Consider the following 18,654-nt stretch of genomic DNA (forward strand, 5'->3'; position numbering starts at 1 on the left):
CTTTCCTTTCTAAAGGCAAAAGTGCATGGCTCTTTAAGTTGTTGGGTTTGAGGCTTTGCAATGGATCAATACATAAAATCCACCCACTCTTTTCATTATTTAGCAACAAAATATTAATTTTCATCTGGAATGTACTGTAGCATTTCAATTTTTCATTATTATCGTCCTATGCTGCTGCTAAGTCGCTTCAGTCGTGTCTGACTCTGTGCGACCCCATAGACGGCAGCCCACCAGGCTCTGCCATCCCTGGGATTCTCCACCTATAATACTATTATAAAGCCTCCAAGAAATCACTATAGTTCACACTTGAACAACCTCATGAGCCCAGTTATACTTGGATTTTTTTCAGTAAATACGTGCTACAGCACTATCCGACCCACGGTTGGGTGAATCCGTGGGTGGGGGAATGGCAGACGCAGTTTTTAATCTATGTGGAGGGTTAGTGCCCATAAACTTTCGATTGTTCAAGGGTCCACTGTGTAAGTTTTCACTCTTTTCATTACTAACCATGAAATTAAAAAAATATATATTTACAGTTTTGTTCCAAAGGATAAAATTCTAGAAAATTTGAAACTCGATCATTTTTTCACCTCCATGAAAGAAGAAAGATTGGTGAACGCTTTTTCAACTTTAAAGGAGACGGTGTATCATCTAATAAAGAACTCATTTACGTTAGACGATGGAGAATTATATTTTGATAATCATCAAGGACTGCAGCTCCTGGGAGATTTATTCCACACTCTTCTAAGGGAAACATCAATGAAAAAGGAGACTGAAAATAATCTGGAGTTTCTTATGGTGCTGAATCAGCTGCTTTCCCATATGAACAGTTCTGAGGACCTTTTCAAACTCAATCAACATCTCCAGTCAGCTCTTCACCTCGTGAGAGAAACTTCCATGGTGATAGCACATTTCATGGACACTCTTTTAAGCTCTCCTGTTAAGGACTTCCGTGTGCTGTACCCTTCCCTCCAGGAAGTTATACTTGCAAATCTAACTGATTTGCTTTCCTTTGTAAACAATTCATTCCCCCTAAGAAACAGAGCAACATTAGAAATTACCAGGCACTTACTGGGTGTTATCTCAGGAGCAGGTGGAAAGAACTGTACCCTTGGCCCACTCTTGGAGATGTCTGACACTCTGACCATGCTGGCCGACGGTGGTGTAGAGATGAGACGTCTTGCCACGTCAGTCACCTCCTCTGTGGAATTTCTTAACTTAGCCAAGAAAATCACAAGAAAGGTGGCCACTATGTCTCAAACTCATCTCATTTCCACTGCCAACGACACCATGAAATTCTTTGACACTCTTGATTTTCTTTTGCTACAAAGTGTTCGAAATGTTATCAAGGAAATGATTACTTTAAAAAAGGCAGATCATTTAATATTTGAAAATATAGATGACTTGTTGATGCCATTTCTTGACTTGGCCTTTGGGATGATCGGAGTTAAGCCTAATATTTCCCAAGACTCGGATATCCTCAATATGTCATCTGGCATATTCACCTACATGAACCAGTCCAAAGATCTTTACGATATTAGGGAAGAAATAGCTGACTTTTTAACTTCTGTGAAAATCAATTTGGGAGACCTGGAACGACTCCTGGCAGCATTTAAAAATGGGGCCCAAATATTTTCTGTGGATTCTGTCAATTTATGGGAAGAAATCCTTGATTGCTTAGTTCCTATAAATAACATCACCAGCCACATAGACTTCTTATATTCTAACCCAATTTCCACTCATAATTTCCCTCAAGATACAAAGTGGGAAAGAACTTGTGAAGTGATCCTGTTTCTGCGTGAAATCCTGTCACGAAACAGGACAGAACTAGGGAGCTACTTGAGAATAGTGATCAACCTCATCTCAGTCACACTTTGGAATGACACAGGGAAGGACCCCAGGGATGTTTTTAATCTGTTGCTGACATTGGCTCCGCATCCAAATGACCTTTTGAAACTCATCACGACCGTGGCAGAGGCCTCGCGTGAAGCTTCACTTTTTAACACCTCTTGGATTCAGAATGTGACTGAGGAGCAACTCCAAGAAGCCATCCAGACCCTGCTGAGTAAAATAGCTCTCGTGAAGAAGGAGCTTCTCCTCAACAGCTCTCAGTGGACGCATTCCGTGAGCACTTTGCTTCAGCCTTTTCTTGAAAATTTTATTCATGCAACCACTGGAACACATGAGAAGACCCAGAAAGAGCTGGCTGACATTCCTGACGTCCTCAAACCACTGTCATGGTTTGAGAAATACCAGAAGGCATTGATCACATTGGTTGAATACTGGCAGAGGGTCTCACTGATTGATCAAAGGTAACGAAAAACCCAATTTGTTTCATTCTGCCTGCCCGCACTCCCCCCGCCCCCCGACCCCGCCGCCGTAGTAAATATGAAACAGAAGCAGGCGGGAATCACACTGATCCAGGGTAAGTATAAGTACGTGACTGTAAATAAGGAACTTTTTAAACAGACTTTTTATATTCTAACCCAAATTCCACTCATAATTTCCCTCGAGATACAAAGGGAAAGAGCTCATGATCCTGTTTTTGCGAGAAATCCTGTCATGAAACAGCAGAGAACTAGGGAGTTACTTGACAATGGTGATCAACCTCATCTCAGTCACGCTTTGGAGTAACTCAGGGAAGAACCACAGGGATGTGGTCTTTGATTTCAGCCTTCCTCTCCCTCTGAGACTGGCTTCCACAGGAATGATTCAAGCACAGTCCCCGCTTGCTATTTGACTAGTCAGCACTTAAATGTGATTTGAATGTATTCTAAATTGTTCCATTGATTTTTTTTTTTCCAAAAGTAAAAACCTCATTGTATTCACACACCCCAAGACTAGGTACCTGACGGGCTTTTCTGGTCCCCTGCTCTGGCAGCCAAGGGTCCTGCTACTTGATATGGAAATAGAGATTTGGGGCCACTCAAGTCACACAGAAGTCTGCACTTTCAGGGGTAACTGCCCACTGGACAAGGCCAGATTTCACCCCACCTCAGATTCCATCCAAGACCATGTGGTTGACCCACATCCAAGTACCAGCGGCCCAGCCCAAATGGTGGGTCAGGGGAATGGCAGGTTCCTGGAGGGCCCAGTGCTCTTGGCCGCCACGCTCCGGAGGCTGTCTGCTGCCCAAGGACGTGGGCAAGAGCAGCTCTGCCCCGGCCCATCCTCTCTGTGTGTGACGCACGGCTCCCGTGGGCTGTGGGGTCCACAGTACCGGTGCTTCTCTAAGCCCCAAAGGGAGATGGACAGTGAACCCTCACTCACCTGCCAGACAGCCTGACCTGCTCTCCTCTAGCTCTGTTGCCACAGGGCTGCACCTTGAATCCACTCCTTTTTAAAAAGTTGGAAGGGTCTCCTTGGATAGTGAAGCAGGTGTTTACTGGCACGAAGAACTATTAATAGCAGTGCCTTGGAATTTGAATGCTGGCTTTGAGAGCCTCACTGTTTCTGATCCTAAATGCGGACTTGACACTTGTCTCCGAATTTTTATTTGAGCTGGAGGTGATCTGACAACCGCTGCTCCCTACCAGTCCTGGCTACCAGTCACCTCCCTACCAGTCACCCCAAGGTGTCCAGTCCTTGATGGAGGTGCTTTACACCATGGCCCCAAGACTGGAAACTAGTGGGCTGTGATCTGGCTGGGTGTGGTCGTCCAAGGCACGGTGCCCAGCTTCGTTCCACTTTAGCGATTCCTTCCTTCCACTATTTTTTCCCTGTCTTTTTGTTGTTGTTCAGTCACTCAGTGACTCTTTGCGACCCCATGGCCTGCAGCACGCCAGGCTTCCCTGTCCTTCACCATCTCCCAGAGCTTGCTCAAACTCATGTCCGCTGAGTCGGTGACGCCATCTCCTGTCTTTACTTTTTTTGATCACTGCCTTCTTGATGAGGAAGATACAAAAAGTCTAAGACAGAGAACCCCACTGGTAGGGAGGGAATGCCAGGACTGTTGGTGACAAAATGATGCTCTGAATGAAAACAGGAGACCTCCTGTCTCCTCGGCTGTGTCCTCCGATGTCTGCGGAGTGAGTGGCCCAGCAGTGGGATGGTTGTTTCACGAGTGTTACACGTGCAGTCACTCAGAGAAGCTGTTTCTTCACCTCTAATATTCCTGTCTGTTTCCCCCAAGTGTCTTGGATGCCTGTTGGGCTTTCCTGCAGTCCCCGAAGCCCTCGGATGCTGTGGTGACCCTGTGGAGAATGGAGATGCTGGCTCAGCGCGTGCTCGTCCTCCTTGCAGGTGAGCTGCTCTTGGAAAAAGGTTGGTCCCCCCCTGTTTCCAGAGCTTAACTGGCCATGAGATGGTTGGATGCCCTTGAGCTACTCTTGGGCTCAACTGCAGCCTTCTTGCCGGGTTCTCTAGACCCTGAGGACCCCCTCTCCCCCTGCCCCCAGCACTGTGACCTCCAGCCAAGGTGAACATCCCCCTCCCTGCTCCAAGCTCTGCCTCCAGGCTATGTCTCTGCTTGTGGAATGTGCTTCCCTGTCTCTGCGGCCTGAACTTCAGCCATGCCCTCTGGCTGGAGCCAGGGCATCTCTTCCAGGTGGAATGCCTGCGTCCCCTTTGCGTCCCGTTTGCTGGTGGTGACCTTGAGTTGACCTGTATCTAATGTGGTATTAAGGCTCCTATTTCTTAAGTCTCCTTCCTCTGCCCGAGTCAATGTTCTTTGAAGGCAGCAGCCGTGTCTCCGTCTCCTGTGCGTGCCCAGTGCCTGGCATGGAAGATCACTCTACTTACAGGTGCTGGGTGCTCCATGCAGTGACTCGACTCCTGGAACACTTTCTCTAAAGTCCTGGCACTGAGTGGTTGTCTTTAAGTTTGTTGGAACCTGTCAGCATTTGTTTGCTACTTCACTGAGAACAGGATCTGTTACTCATTCAGTTCTGCCTCTATGATACTCAGCATAGAGTCTGTGACAGTGAGTCATTGCTACTTACACTGTAAATGAATTCATTCATCCTTCTTAGCAAATCCGTTACTACAGATTTCAGGGACATTTCCCTGGCATACCACTGTGGAAGCAAAGTACCACGAGCTGCCTCATAGGGCTCCTGGGTGGTTTTTAGATCTCTTTGCATGACATGAACACTGGCCTCAGAGCACTTTTGGACCATGGATTGCACAGTGCTGCTGGAGTGTATCTCACCCACGCGTGCATGTTGCTGCTTTTTCACGCATAGGCTCCTAAATGAGGCTTCACCCAGACCTCTTTTTTTTTTAATTAAAAAAATGGTTTTTTGGCCACATTCCTTTGTGGCTCAAATGGTAAAGAATCTGCCTGCAATGCAGGAGACCTGGGTTTGATCTCTTGGTTGGGAAGATCCCCTGGAGAAGGGAATGGCAACCCACTCCAGTGTTCTTGCCTGGAGAATTCCATGGACAGAGCAGTCCGGCAGGATACGGTCCATGGGGTCACAAAGATTTGGACATGACTGAATGACTAACACTGTCACACTTTCTGCTGCATGTGGAATCTTAGTTCTCTAGCCAGGGATGGAGCCTGTGCCCCTGCATTGGAAGCACAGAGTCTCAACCATGCAAAGACTTCCTCAACCAGCACACAGCAGATTTGGACATGACTGAATGACTAACACTGTCACACTTTCTGCTGCATGTGGAATCTTAGTTCTCTAGCCAGGGATGGAGCCTGTGCCCCTGCATTGGAAGCACAGAGTCTCAACCATGCAAAGACTTCCTCAACCAGCACACAGCACTCTTGGTGCAGTCGGGCCTAAAGTTCTTGACAGCAATGGTGTCAGGGATGTTGGGGAGATGGGTGTGAGCCCAGAGGAGGACACAGGGAAGCCAAGGTGGGCTGATCAGGAGAAGAGAGGACCCGGGGTCAGTGGAGCAGGCCGTGAGCCCTGGGTCCTGCGTGGAGCCTGCCAGGCCAGCTCTGCACCCTCCTGTCATCCCAGGTGGACCCGACACCTTGTCTCACACTGCTGCCTCCTCCTGACTTGCTCTCTGATGACTGTTATTACTTGGATGATTATTCTCAGGTGCAGTGTTATGTCCTCTGGGAAGGTCTTCTTGGCGCCCCTGCCTGGGTTCGGTGGCCCTGTGTCAGGCCCCTTAGCTGTCCCTCTGGGCAGTGAGCCCGTGGGCTCCTTGTGATTGCATTTGCACGTGGGGACTGGAGCCGGCAGCCGCTGGCAGATGCTTGGTGAGTGAATGAGCACGTGTCAGCGGCCCTCTTGGGCTCAAGTCTCTGTCCCTGGGACTCCTGCATGAGCGTGGTCTGTGAATTTTGCCCTGACATCCTGGAGGGAACATGTGGCCCTGGTAGGCAGTGCCCGGGCCCAGGTGTCCCTGCGTGGCTGTGTGGCACTGGAGGACACCCTGCAGAGGTTGCTCGGGGCTCAGTGCAGGTGTGGCCACGCATGCCACTGACAATGATCTAGGGCCTGTGGGGGGGTGGCTGACTAAGGGTGTGGGCAGCAGAGCCTGGGGCTTTGGGAGGAGAGGCTCGTTTGGGGCAGGACCCACCGTATCGAGTGTTAGTGTTAGTTGCTCAGTCGTATCCAACTTGGCAACCTCATGGACGCAGCCCGCTAGGCTCCTCTGTCCATGTGATTCTCCAGGCAAGAATACTCTGGTGGGTTGCCCTTTCCTCCTCCAGGGGATCTTCCAGAACCAGGCATCAAGTCCGGGTCTCCTGCATTGTTGGCAGATTCTTTGCCATCTGAGCCACCAGGGAAGATGTCAACATTGATCTCACATTAAGTTGAATCATGGTGGCTGGGGCAGGGGAAGGACCAGGGCTTCCAGACCAAATGGGCTGGGGTCCAGTGCCTGCAGACACAGGCAGGCCGAGGGACGCCCTGAGCTGGACACAGAGGCTGGAGCTCGTAGCTATTTCCAAGAGAGAAGATGAAATCAGTGAGGCATGGACACATGGGTGCCTGGCATGGACTAGCCCTCCTCCTGCATTCTGCTAAGAGGGCAAGTTGAGTATGGGTGACCCTGCCCACCGTCGGGACATCATCCCACAGCTTGCAAAGAGCTGTTTGTAGCAAAAAACACAGGCTTAGCTTTGATCCACTCACTCACCTCTCTTGCAATACCTTCTTAAACCCAAGAATTGATGAATCTTTCAGTGACAGAGCAGGGGAGGAGTGAGGCTGGTCGGGGAGGCAAGGTGAATTCATTTTATAAATGAAATCCCAGTTGTCATGTAGGTTTATTTATTTATTTTTAAAGAAAATCTGTTTTTCCAGTTAGAGATGTTATGAGTGTTACTGATGCTGTGTTATGCACCTCGGCTCACCTTTGGGTGGCTGACAGATATTTTCACATGCAGAGCTTGCACTCTAAAATGTGGTTGCTTATCTGACATAGTGAACCCAGCCACACTTTAAAGCATAATTATTTCACTGTTTTATAGTCAGCTAATGTAATGGCTTTTAAATGAATTAAACATTCATCAATACCTGAATTTATATGTATTTTGGCATTCTGTACTGCATTTGCTAAATTAATATAGCACACTTGAGTCACTTCATTACTGAAGATTAATTTCTAATTTTTATATTTCATTTCAAGAAAACCCAAGCATGTCATACTTAAGCATGACTAACATTCAAACTTCATCTCCACTTTCCTTATTAAGTTGTCACTCCATTCTGTAGTGACAGGCCCAGAGAAGTTACAAATGCCAGCCAATAGGGTATTGGGGTAGAATGGGCCAAAATGGGCAAGTCGTCCTCTTCTGTCACACAGAGGGAATACAGTCAGATCTGTTACAATGACTGTTGACAATGAAGTAGTGATTTGTGTATCACAGAGTTAAGTTCAGCAACACCATGAGGAAAGTAACATTTTTGTCCTTTGGATCTAGTTCGTGAAATACATTAGAAAAGTCTGCCTGGGAACAGGGTGTGTAGTTTGACAGCTCTTAAACCAAAAGGGACCTCGTAGTCACCTTTGACTTGGTTTGATCTGGTTTCCCAAAGTGGCAAACAAAGGTCCAGAGAGTGTGAGTGACTTGCCCAGGGCCTGGGGTGTGGGGGAGAAGTCCGAGTCCCTCTTCAGTGGAGAAGCACAGAAGGGCTGACCAAACAGAGAAGACGGTCTGGACAGGGAGATGTGCCAGGCATGAGGGTGGCCTGATGTGACCAAATGCTGGAAGAATGCCAATAGCAGGTGGGAAGAGCCAGGACTGGTTTGAGGGGGCAGGTCTGCAGAGGCCAAGTGAGGTGCCGCAGGAATGGGCCTGGGAGGTATGGGACAGAGGCTAGCATTTCCGAGCCTCCTGGGCAGCTGCAGGACAGTGTCAGCGGTGGGGCAGCTACATCTCCAAAACAGAGGGTCCATTTGTTCTCAAGGCTTCCCTGGTGGCTCTGATGGTTAAGAATCCGCTTGCATTGCAGGAAACTTGGATTCAACCCTAGGGTTGGGAAGATCCCCTGGAGGAGGAAATGGCAACTCACTCCAGTATTCTTGCCTGGAGAATTCCAGGGACAGAGGAGCCTGGTGGGGTCACAAAGCATCAGACACGACTGAGTGACTAAGCACACACACATTTGTCCTCAAAGATGCATGCTGGATGCTTTATATACCTTGCCTTATTCGTTTTCCATTTTAATAAGAGGTTACTTGTATTTTTAACAATAATATGTTGGGTTTCAAAATCAGAGAAATAGCAAGATTAATGAGAAAATATAAACTAAGGTGGCCCTGGGTGGTCTGCTTTTGGAAAGTGTGAATTTGGGTTTATTCTATGCACTCTACCTCGTCTGCAGTTCAAAACCATTTTAAAAAAAGAATTTTTGAGAAACAGTGTAAAAAGTGTAAGAAGCAGGACTGTTGCTTCCCCCCTCCCCCCATGTGAAAATGACAGAAGTTTTGTTATTCGTGAGAGTACATTTCATCTTCTGTAAGGTGAAGACACAAGCACGTGTGAAGCCAGGGGCTGCACGCCTGCGGCTGCACTAGGTTTGCGCATGCGCGGTGGAGCCCTCTGCGATTCCGCAGGGTGGGTCACGAGGCTGCGCTGGGCAAGGTTGAGAGCAGCCGGGAGGCAAGGCACTTGTAGTCCTGAGAAGACAAGAGGTCAGGAGCCTTGGGAAGGAGCCGAGAGCGAGTGAAATGGAGCCACAGGTTCCTTCACCAGCTGCCTGCTTTAGGAAAGCACGTGGCCCAGGGTGGAGGCGAGTTGGCGGGGAGGGAGTGGCAAGGGACAGGCCTGTCAGGGTGTTGCCCTGTGCTGGGCATGACCTGGGGGCTCTGGACAAGGCACAGTGTCCAGAGGTGTTGCGTGTGACTGACAGTGGGGTTTGTGAGGAGCCAGGTGGTACTCCCAGGATGCCTCATCTAAAGGGTGGACGGTGGGGGCCTGCCGTCCATCCTGTGTGTGTGTGTGTGTGTGTGTGTACGCATGTGTGAGCAAGAGAGCTTGAGCAAGTGAGAGATCCACCTTCAGACTGAGGCCCTTCTACTTGTCGCTACTCCAGACCCGTTGGTGAAAACCAAGACTGTCCTGGACAAAGTGGGGGCCGGGGGCACGTTGCCCAAGGGGTGCGAAGAGGGGGCCGTTTGGAGCCAGGGGAGAAAGATCTTAACTTTTATACTTTCAGTTAGACCAGAATAAAACTGGGTTTATTTAGTTGCATTTGAGATCAAAAGGAGCAGCGTCCCCCTCATTTCTGGTAGTGTTAGAATTCTTTATGAATCTGAGTCATTTTGAACCTTTAAACGGTGCCTTTGTGAGAGCCGGGGAGAACTGCATACTGATGGCTTCTCTACGTGTTTCCTCTGCAGAAAACCACTCTTTGACGAAGGACGTATTGTGTGCCGCTCTGCACTGTGAGCAGAGCATGGCGAGGCTTCTGCTGTTATCTGCCCTGCGAGGTGTCGCTCTGGTGCACGACCACTACCAGGTTTGGCATCCTTGGTGTCTCAGAGACCTTCCTATTCCTTATGACTGGCCCGTGCAGGACAGTTTCCTGTTCCAGGCTTGCTGGCTTGGTCCTAAAGACAAGGGACCACGGTGCAGAGCTGTGTGGGGAGTCAGGGCTGCAGACTGGGTGTGCACACCTCCTCCCCCAGGTCTTCCAGCTGCTGCTTGAGTGGCTGGCACAGGCTTGGCACAGCTGGTTGTTAAATGTTGAAGAGTTTTGCAGGCTGGTTCTTAAACATAGACATCATTAAGAATCCAATTATATATGGTAAAATAAAGTTGAAAACAAAGACACTGAACATTCACGATTCCTCACTTCCTAATTAGTTTAGCATGTTTTGCTCTTGTCTGAGAAGGTTTGCGCTCCTTTATCTGCACAGTGGGCATGCTACTGCTGGTCTCTTCCCCATCCTGGGTTCAGGGACATCATGCTGCCTGTTTAAGTAGGTCATGCTGAGAGTCTGGCAGGCAGAAGGAAGGGGCAGAGGAAAAAAGCCATGTGTGCGTGAGTTCTGCCACAAAGGAGGAAGCGAATAGTCTGGTCTGATGGACCGCCCAACCCCACCCTCCCCAGGCCTCAGATGGACAAGACTCCGGCTGAGGCCTCACACTCTGAACACTGATGGTCCCAGGCTTCTCGTCTTCCTTGCTCCACAATTCAGAGGTTCCGTGTGGTGGCCTCTTTAGGGGACTTGCATTTTGGTGCTCAGATCACATGTAGAGAAGTTCGTTTGTGCCCAGGGAACCCCAAGGCAGGGACTCAGAGGCCAGGCCTCTCGACTGTGACGCCTCAGAATTCTTCACATTTAACTTCCTTGGAACACACATTTGTTAGTTCTCTGATCATCTGAACAATTCATGACTTTCCTTTGTGAGAGTGATCAGTGGCAGTTTTGAGAAAGATATTTAGAAGCATTATTAGAATATAATGTGTTCTCTCAGCGTTAGCACCATCTTTTGAGAAACCTCTGTGCCATGAGAGTGCAGTGGAGGAAGAAGCCATTGTGCAGGCTGAAATGCAGAAGAAAAAAGATGAGGCAGAGGTCCAAGCAGACTTGTACACCCATGGCAGCCACAGAGGCAGAAACAAGGGAAGCCAGAGGCCAGGGACGCTGGGACAGATTGCTGGACTGCATGTCTGCTATCCAGAACTCGTCTCAGTGGATCTGGAACTTTGAATGGTTTCCATGGCCATTCTGATTTCCTCAACCACCTTTGAGAGACTCATCTTGCTTGTATCAAAGCAGTCCCTTTTGGTCCTTTGCCCTGGACCTGTGATATTATGGACTAGTTCTCTTCTCAGTTGTGGCTGAATGTAACGTGTGCAGTAACTCATTTCTTTTGCTGTCTTCGCTGAAGGGAAAAAAAAATTAGTATGTGTTGACTTACATGAGATAGGGCTTCCCTGGTGGCCAGTGGTAAAGAATCCGCTGGCCAGTACAGGAAACTAGGGTTCAATCCCTGGGTCGGGAAGAGTACCTAGAGAAGGAAATGGCAACCCACGCCGGTGCTCTTGCCTGGAGAATCCCGTGGACAAAGGAGCCTGGCGGACTACAGCCCACGGGGTCACAGAGAGTCACATGTGACTGGGCACGCATGAGTTACATGAGATGCCTTCCCCAAATCACTGCAACCTGGGACTGTGCTTGCAGCATCAGGAAGAACGGGGTGATGAAATAGATCAATTCTGATGATGTGAAATAAATGATACATAGCAGAACTATATTTAAAATGGATAACTAATAAGGACCTACTGTATAGTACAGGGAATTCTGCCCAGTGATACGTGGCAGCCTGGATGGGAGGGGAGCTTGGGGAGAATGGATACATGTATATGGATGAGTCCCTTTGCTGGTCACCTGAAACTGCCATAGCATTGTTAATTGGCTATACCCTAATACAAAATTAGAAGTGTTAAGTCTGGAAGAAAAATGATATACAGCGGAACTGCCGAGTCCAGGGAAGTGTGTATAGGTTTATATGTGTGCCTGAACATATAAACACATGTGATCTCCTGCTTTTGGGGTCATTTTATTGTTTTAAGTTATATTTGCCAGTTAGTTTTATGAATTACAGGTATTTTACATTCTTCTCAATTTATAGGTATTATATATTTTATAAAATGATCCGTCTTTTATACAGCTGTTTATGCTTGTAAAAGATGCTGATAATGTGTCCATGGAGTCTTAAGAGTCAGGGCCTAGACCAGGGATTCTTCAGTGGGGCTTCTCCAAGCACCCACTTCCCTTGCCAAAGAGTGGCCTGGCACCTTCCTTGAAAAGTGTCTGTTTTCAGGCCAGGAGGCTGCGTGTCAGGCCCTCAGCTGGGCAGTGCTGGTCCTCACCGTGCCCTTGTGTCCTCTGGGTAAATAGCAGAGCCAGGCAGAGCAAGGCCCTCCTGGTTCCCGGCCAAGGGCTCCTTCCAAGGCCTTGCAGTGTGCAGCCATGCAGTTGGGCAGGATCAGACATTCTCCGTCTCCTCTGCCCTGTTTCCTTAGAGTGAGGACGGTGGACTGACAGCTGTGTAGACAGCAGACTGATGGTCCACGTGATGCTCGGTGAGGATGCCTGCGTGTCTGGCTGAGCTCACGCCAACAGTCTCCAACTGTATCACTGCTGTGTTTTCTAGGAACTGGAGAAGATATGGACCTCTCCCTATCAGCTAAGCTGTGAAGGCCTTCGCAGAAATCTCTCCAGAGCCTTGGAAAGCTTCAGAAGCAGTTTGGAAGATGCCAGCGAGCAGGACTGTGAATGCCAGCCTGGGCCGGCCTCCAAGCCACACACGTATGCCCTGGCGGGGCCCATGCCGCCTCAGTCTCTCTCTTCATAAGGGCGATGTCACGCATTAGTAAATTATGGCTCTCAGGCAATAATGTGTAACACACACCATTAATGTACACATTAACGCATGTATTTTCTCACCCACACCAAAGTTTCCCATGACTTTAACTTTTGAAATTGTAAGTGGTAGGAGCAGCATTAGTGCTGAGGCTGGCTTTTTTGGGGATCAAGAAATTCAATCAAAATGTCAAGATTCAAGGTTACAATATGATAGTAAAGATGTTCTGTAGGGTCAGTCAGCGGTTTTCCAAAGCACCTTCATACTGGATTAATTTTGCTCTGTGCTCTCAGTGTTAACCCTCAGAAGAGGAAGTTGGGGACTTGTTTCTGAAAATGACTTATTCCCGGAAGAAATGGTGTTCCTCTGACTGTTTGGTATCCTCATTTCTCGTACATTCCACTGTCTATCCTAACTGTTTTTTCTGCATTTATGAGAAGCCGTATGTTATGCATCCTTACTCCCCTGCCTCCTCCTGCCTGGCAGGGGTGTCATGATATTAATGGATGTTCACACCCAGACACATCGTGTGTCCAATTATCTGAGAAATTTTAGGGAAACGCCATCTTGTTATCTAGCTCATTTCCTGGGAACTGAGGCAGTGTATTCAACCAGCATTGTTCCTGGTGTTTTATCTCACCTAAATTAGCTTTAATTTTCTGCCATTTTAGGTTGGCCCAAAGCCTGGAGAAGACTTTATTGTTGTCTGGGAATCCCGTAATGACTTTTCTTAGCAATTTCACAGTAGCTGAGGGTGAGTATGTAGTTCCTCCAAGTGTGCTTGATTAAAAATTAAATTTAGTTTCTCACACAAATATATCATTAAAATAAAACATGTAAAGGGTGAGTTATGCAATCTATATGTGGTAAATAGCAATTTAGAGCCTGGCTGCTCTGATGTATTTGGGGCTGAGAACAAAGTCCTAGAATCTTGGGTACCAAAATGAAGAAAGGATGAGAGAAGCTTCTGTAGTCCAGGGGTCTCCCTGGCCCTGTCTCCCTGTCATATAGATCTCGAAGCCCCTTTGCATCACCATGTCAGGTCCGAAGAATTCTGGCAAATCTCTTGTTAGGAGAAGCGAGATGAATAGATGTGGGGAGAAGTGAGTTTCCTTGGTCACTGTTCCCTTGGAGGGGGACACCTCTTTCTAGAGTAAAATTTAAAATGCACAGGTCTTAGAGGAAGAAACTGATCAGAATTGCCACATCATCTGGGGTTTTGTTTTACTTCTGATACAAATGATCGCAGCTCCCCCATGGAAGAGTAAGGTATGACTTTATTTGGTGCTTGTTATGGGCTGGAGGTAGTGGAAGAACAGTACTTGCCAGGTTTTCATGTTCAGATCTTGTCTTCACTACTTCAGTCAAGAGTAGCCCAAATATTTATTATTATAAGATTTCCTTCCTTCTGATTGTCTTTCAGATGTAAAAGTAAAAGATTTGATGCAGAATATCAGCAAGTTAACTGAAGAGCTCCGATCTTCTCTGCACGTCTCAGATGGAACCATCAACAGTATTTTAGAAGCAAACATCTCCCACTCAAAGGTGGGGTTGCTGCTTCTGTTCATGGCTGGAGCGGCTGACCTCCTGTGGTCCTATCCCTACCCCACGGCTGGGGGTCCCCTGTGAACCATGTGTGTGTATTTGTTAATTGCTCAGGTGTGTCTCAGAGAAGGCAATGGCACCCCACTCCAGTACTCTTGCCTGGAAAATCCTATGGATGGAGGAGCCTGGTAGGCTGCAGTCCATGGAGTCGCTGGGAGTCGGATATGACTGAGAGACTTCCCTTTCACTTTTCACTTTCATGCATTGGAGAAGGAAATGGCAACCCACTCCAGTGTTCTTGCCTGGAGAATCCCAGGGACGGGGGAGCCTGGTGGGCTGCCATCTATGGGGTCGCACAGAGTCGGACAGGACTGAAGCGGCTTAGCAGCAGCAGCAGCAGGTATGTCTGACTCTTTGTGATCCCCTGGACTGTAGCCTGTCAGCCTCCTCTGTTCATGAAATTTAGCCAAGAATACTGGAGTAGGTAGCTGTTCCTTCTCCAGGGGATCTTCCTGACCCAGGGATCCAACTTGAGTCTCCCTCATTACAGGCAGATTCTTTACCATCTGAGCCACCAGGGAAGCCCCTGAACCATGTAAATGGAGCCAGAAAGGAGACCACAGAACATGCTGGCAACCCAAGGGCATCGTGATCCGCTGCCAAGACCTTGGAGTCTTCAGATTCATTAGTGTCTTTACCAGAGTTCAGTTCACTTCAGTTACTCGGTTGTGTCCGACTCTTTGCAACCCCATGGGTTGCAGCACGCCAGGCTTCCCTGTCCCATCACCAACTCCTGGAGCTTGCTCAAACTCATCATCAAGTCGGTGATGCCATGCAACCATCTCATCCTCTCTTGTCCCCTTCTCCCGGCTTCAATCTTTCCCAGCATCAGGATCTTTTCCAATGAGTCCATTCTTCACATAAAGTATTGACCAAAGGGTTGGAGTTTCAGCTTCAACATCAGTCCTTCCAGTGAATATTCAGAACTGATTTTCTTTAGGATGAACTGGTTGGATCTCCTTGCAGTCCAATGGACTCTCAAGAGTCTTCTCCAACACCACAGTTCAAAAGCATCAATTCTTCGGCACTCAGCTTTCTTCACAGTCCAACAAAGGTCCATCTAGTCAAGGCTATGGTTTTTCCAGTGGTCATGTATGGATGTGAGAGTTGGATTGTGAGTATAAAAGGGATAGAGAAAGCTTCTCACAGATAGCAGAAGAGGGAAGAACAAGTACTCCCTTGCTAGTGTTAGCAATGGAGTTACATACCTTATACCTTTTAATTAGTTATTATAGTGAATCAAAAGAATGTCTCAAGTTTGTGAAAATTTTACCAGACCTACTTTCACAATTTACAGTTTAGGATACCAAGATTGGAATTTAACAGTAGAAGATACTCTGGATCTATTGCCATAATATACATTCTAAGATATCAGGATTAGTCAGGTTTTCAGGAAGGAGAAACTGCCCTCCAGCCGGATACATTGTTGTTATATAATCCCTGCTGCTGCTGCTAAGTTGCTTCAGTCATGTCCGACTCTGTGTGACCCCATAGACGGCAGCCCACCAGGCTCCCCCATCCCTGGGATTCTCCAGGCAAGAACACTAGAGTGGGTTGCCATTTCCTTCTCCAATGCGTGAAAGCGAAGTCGCTCAGTCGTGTCTGACTCTTAGCGACCCCATGGACCACAGCCTACCAGGCTCCTCCGCCCATGGGATTTTCCAGGCAAGAGTACTGGAGTGGGGTGCCATTTCCTTCTCCAACAATCCCTGGTATAGAGTTTAAACTGAGTTGTGTAATTGAGACTAAGGAATGCAGAGGGAAACAACGTTTGTCCTTTTCTCCTCCTTGAGAATTCCAGACCCTCAGTCTCCACTTCAAGAGCACCAGACCCCTTTCTCCTCTTTGGGGACCCTGAACTTCTTATCAGTCTGCTTAGGAATTGACTCTCTCACTAACATTCCAGGTTCCTATGCACTGTTGTTCTTTATAATTGTTGTCTGGACTTTACCAGAGTTAGAAAGGGTAAAATTGGTGGTGATGTTTGTTCCTGATTCCCAAACTGATTTCCTTTCAGTAGGGAATGCTGTCCCACTAGACAGCATGTTGGAGCAGTGTGACAGCAGCGGGCAGGCCAGCGCCTGGTGGGGGAGGAGCACTGAGGAGGCCCCAGGAGGAAGGAGATGGGGACACAGGCTGGGTTTGCCCATGCAGGGCACAGCACGTCAATTTCATCTGGGCCTTCCACAAGTGCTTTGCTGAGATCACCTTTTGGCTTGTCGCATGGGGGCTTACTTCACTGTTGGTAAAGAATCTGCCTTCAGTGTGGGAAGAACCCCTGGAGAAGGAAATGGATAACTCACTCCAGCATTCTTGCCTGGAGAATTTCATGGACAGAGGAGCCTGATAGGCTATAGTTCATAGGGTCGCAGAGTCCATCATGAGTAAGTGTCACACACACACAAATTGCCAGAAGCCATCGCCATGAAGATGGTTCTAGAGTGACCATTTCTACTGACAATCAGCTGGACCTTAATGAGCATTTATTTTCACGTTGAGTCTTGTTATCTAAATGTGAGCCTTGACAAGTAGATCAGTTAATGAAGAATTAATCTGCATTAAGAAAGAAAGAAATTGGAAGCTAGGAATCCTCAATTTACAGTTACAGTCTGAACTTGTCTGTGGCGAGTTACACTCCTCTTTCTTCAAGGAGAATGCTGAAGGTAGCTTATTGGCCTCCACGCGTGCAGGGGGTGTGGGGGTCCAGCTGGGGTGGGACACTACCTCCTACACTGCCTCAGTTGTAAGCTGTGATTCAGATCTGCCTTGAAACCTTTACTCACAACAGCTTGCCACAGGACCAGAGCAGTGGATTAATTTAAGTAGCTGACCAGCGGGGCTGTACAAGGAGGGTCAGGGCCCTGTTAGATTCAGAGTTACAAAGGGGCACTCATGGTAAAGAACCTGCCTACCAGTGGAGGACACATAAGAGACCCAGGTTCAATCCCTGCATCGGGACGATCCCCTGGAGGAGGGCACGGCAACCCTCTCCAGTGTTCTTGCTTGGGAAATCCCATGGACAGAGGAACCTGGTGGGCTGAAGTCTGCAACTGAAGGGACGTAGCACAGCAGAGGTTGCGGCCTAATTAGCAAGCGGCCGCCAGGTGTCGCTGCCGCTCTGCCGCGGGAGGGCTGGGCCCTGCGAGGGCTGAGGTCTAAGGCGCCGTTGCGGTTGAGGTGGCTGTGCAGTGCTTTCTCTGTGCATGTCCTTCTGACCATGTGAAACGCTGCGGATGGCCACCCGAGTGGCTGGATGGTGAGGCTATCAGCAGGGGAGTTTAAAAAGCTTGCATTCTTGGGATTCAAATTAGTAATGTAAGTTAGTAATATTTGCTGTGCTACCTAAGTGGATGCACGAACTCACGTGTGCCTACAAATTTGAGGTACTAAATTCATGTTGGGTTAGGTGACACTTGGGCCCTAGATTCTTCTAGGTTGTTAGGTTGATGGCAGCATCTCTTAATACATATTATCAGTAGTAACTTTCCGGCATTTCTCTCTTTGAATTTCTCTGCCTTTCCCTGGGTCGGGAAGATCCCCTGGAGAAGGAAATGGCAACCCACTCCAGTATTCTTGCCTGGAGAATTCTGTGGATTGAGGAGCCTGGTAGGCTACAGTCCACGGGGTCTCAGAGAGTCGGAGCGACTTCAGACACTCTGGAAGTCTGGAAGACTGGTTCTAGCTTCGCTTCGCCTTACCGTCAGACAGTGTTGAGGTCGTCACCTACCTCAGAGGTCTCAGAGCTTCCAGAACGTGGAGTCCGCAGTTCCCTGAAGGCAGCAGGTGTCTGTGGGCTGGCTTGCGAGATAAACAGACGTGTTTGTGCAGCAGAGTTCCAGAAGTGTGTGTGAGGTGGCGTTTCAGTGTGAGCCATGCAGTGGCTCGGTGGCGTGAGGAGCTGCCCTGAGGATGGGGCTGAGGGCTCGGATGGAAAGGAGGAGAAACCCCCACTGTGAGAAGTCACGGGAGAGCCACGGGTTGGCTGACTCAACTCGGGTCAGCGCTCCCCAGGAGGCAGAAAGGGACGGAGCCGGGCCGACCGGTGGGGACACGGGTACCTGGGAAGGCCCTCTCTCCCCATGCTCTGTCCATGAACGCCTGTATCTCCAGGTTAAACCCGAATCATAGATTCCTGGGTCCTGGAGTCCCCCTCCAGGGACTGAATCCCCTCCCCCCGCCCGAGACCAGCCAAGCTTCCTACGCTGGGATGCAGTGTTCTCAGCTCAGGCCAGCGGTGACTTCCTCCCTGTGTGTTCCAGGCCACGTTTTTATTCTTTTAAATGTCACAGAGAGGTCTAAGAGTTTAG

The 18,654-nt window shown here is 48.5% G+C and overlaps 1 protein-coding gene across 1 annotated transcript in view; it reads left to right on the forward strand.

Moving 5' to 3' along the window:
* The window catches only part of ABCA13 (ATP binding cassette subfamily A member 13), a 389,474-nt gene that overhangs the window by 71,888 nt on the left and 298,932 nt on the right, over positions 1-18,654 (forward strand). Inside the window, exons 18-23 of the mRNA XM_018047508.1 lie at positions 537-2,312; positions 4,133-4,242; positions 9,766-9,884; positions 12,533-12,708; positions 13,414-13,496; positions 14,166-14,287. Of these exons, the coding sequence (XP_017902997.1) occupies positions 537-2,312; positions 4,133-4,242; positions 9,766-9,884; positions 12,533-12,708; positions 13,414-13,496; positions 14,166-14,287 (2,386 nt within the window). The remainder of the gene's footprint in view (positions 1-536; positions 2,313-4,132; positions 4,243-9,765; positions 9,885-12,532; positions 12,709-13,413; positions 13,497-14,165; positions 14,288-18,654) is intronic.

This window comes from Capra hircus, chromosome 4 (assembly GCF_001704415.2).
Source record: "Capra hircus breed San Clemente chromosome 4, ASM170441v1, whole genome shotgun sequence".
Taxonomy (NCBI): domain Eukaryota; kingdom Metazoa; phylum Chordata; class Mammalia; order Artiodactyla; family Bovidae; genus Capra; species Capra hircus.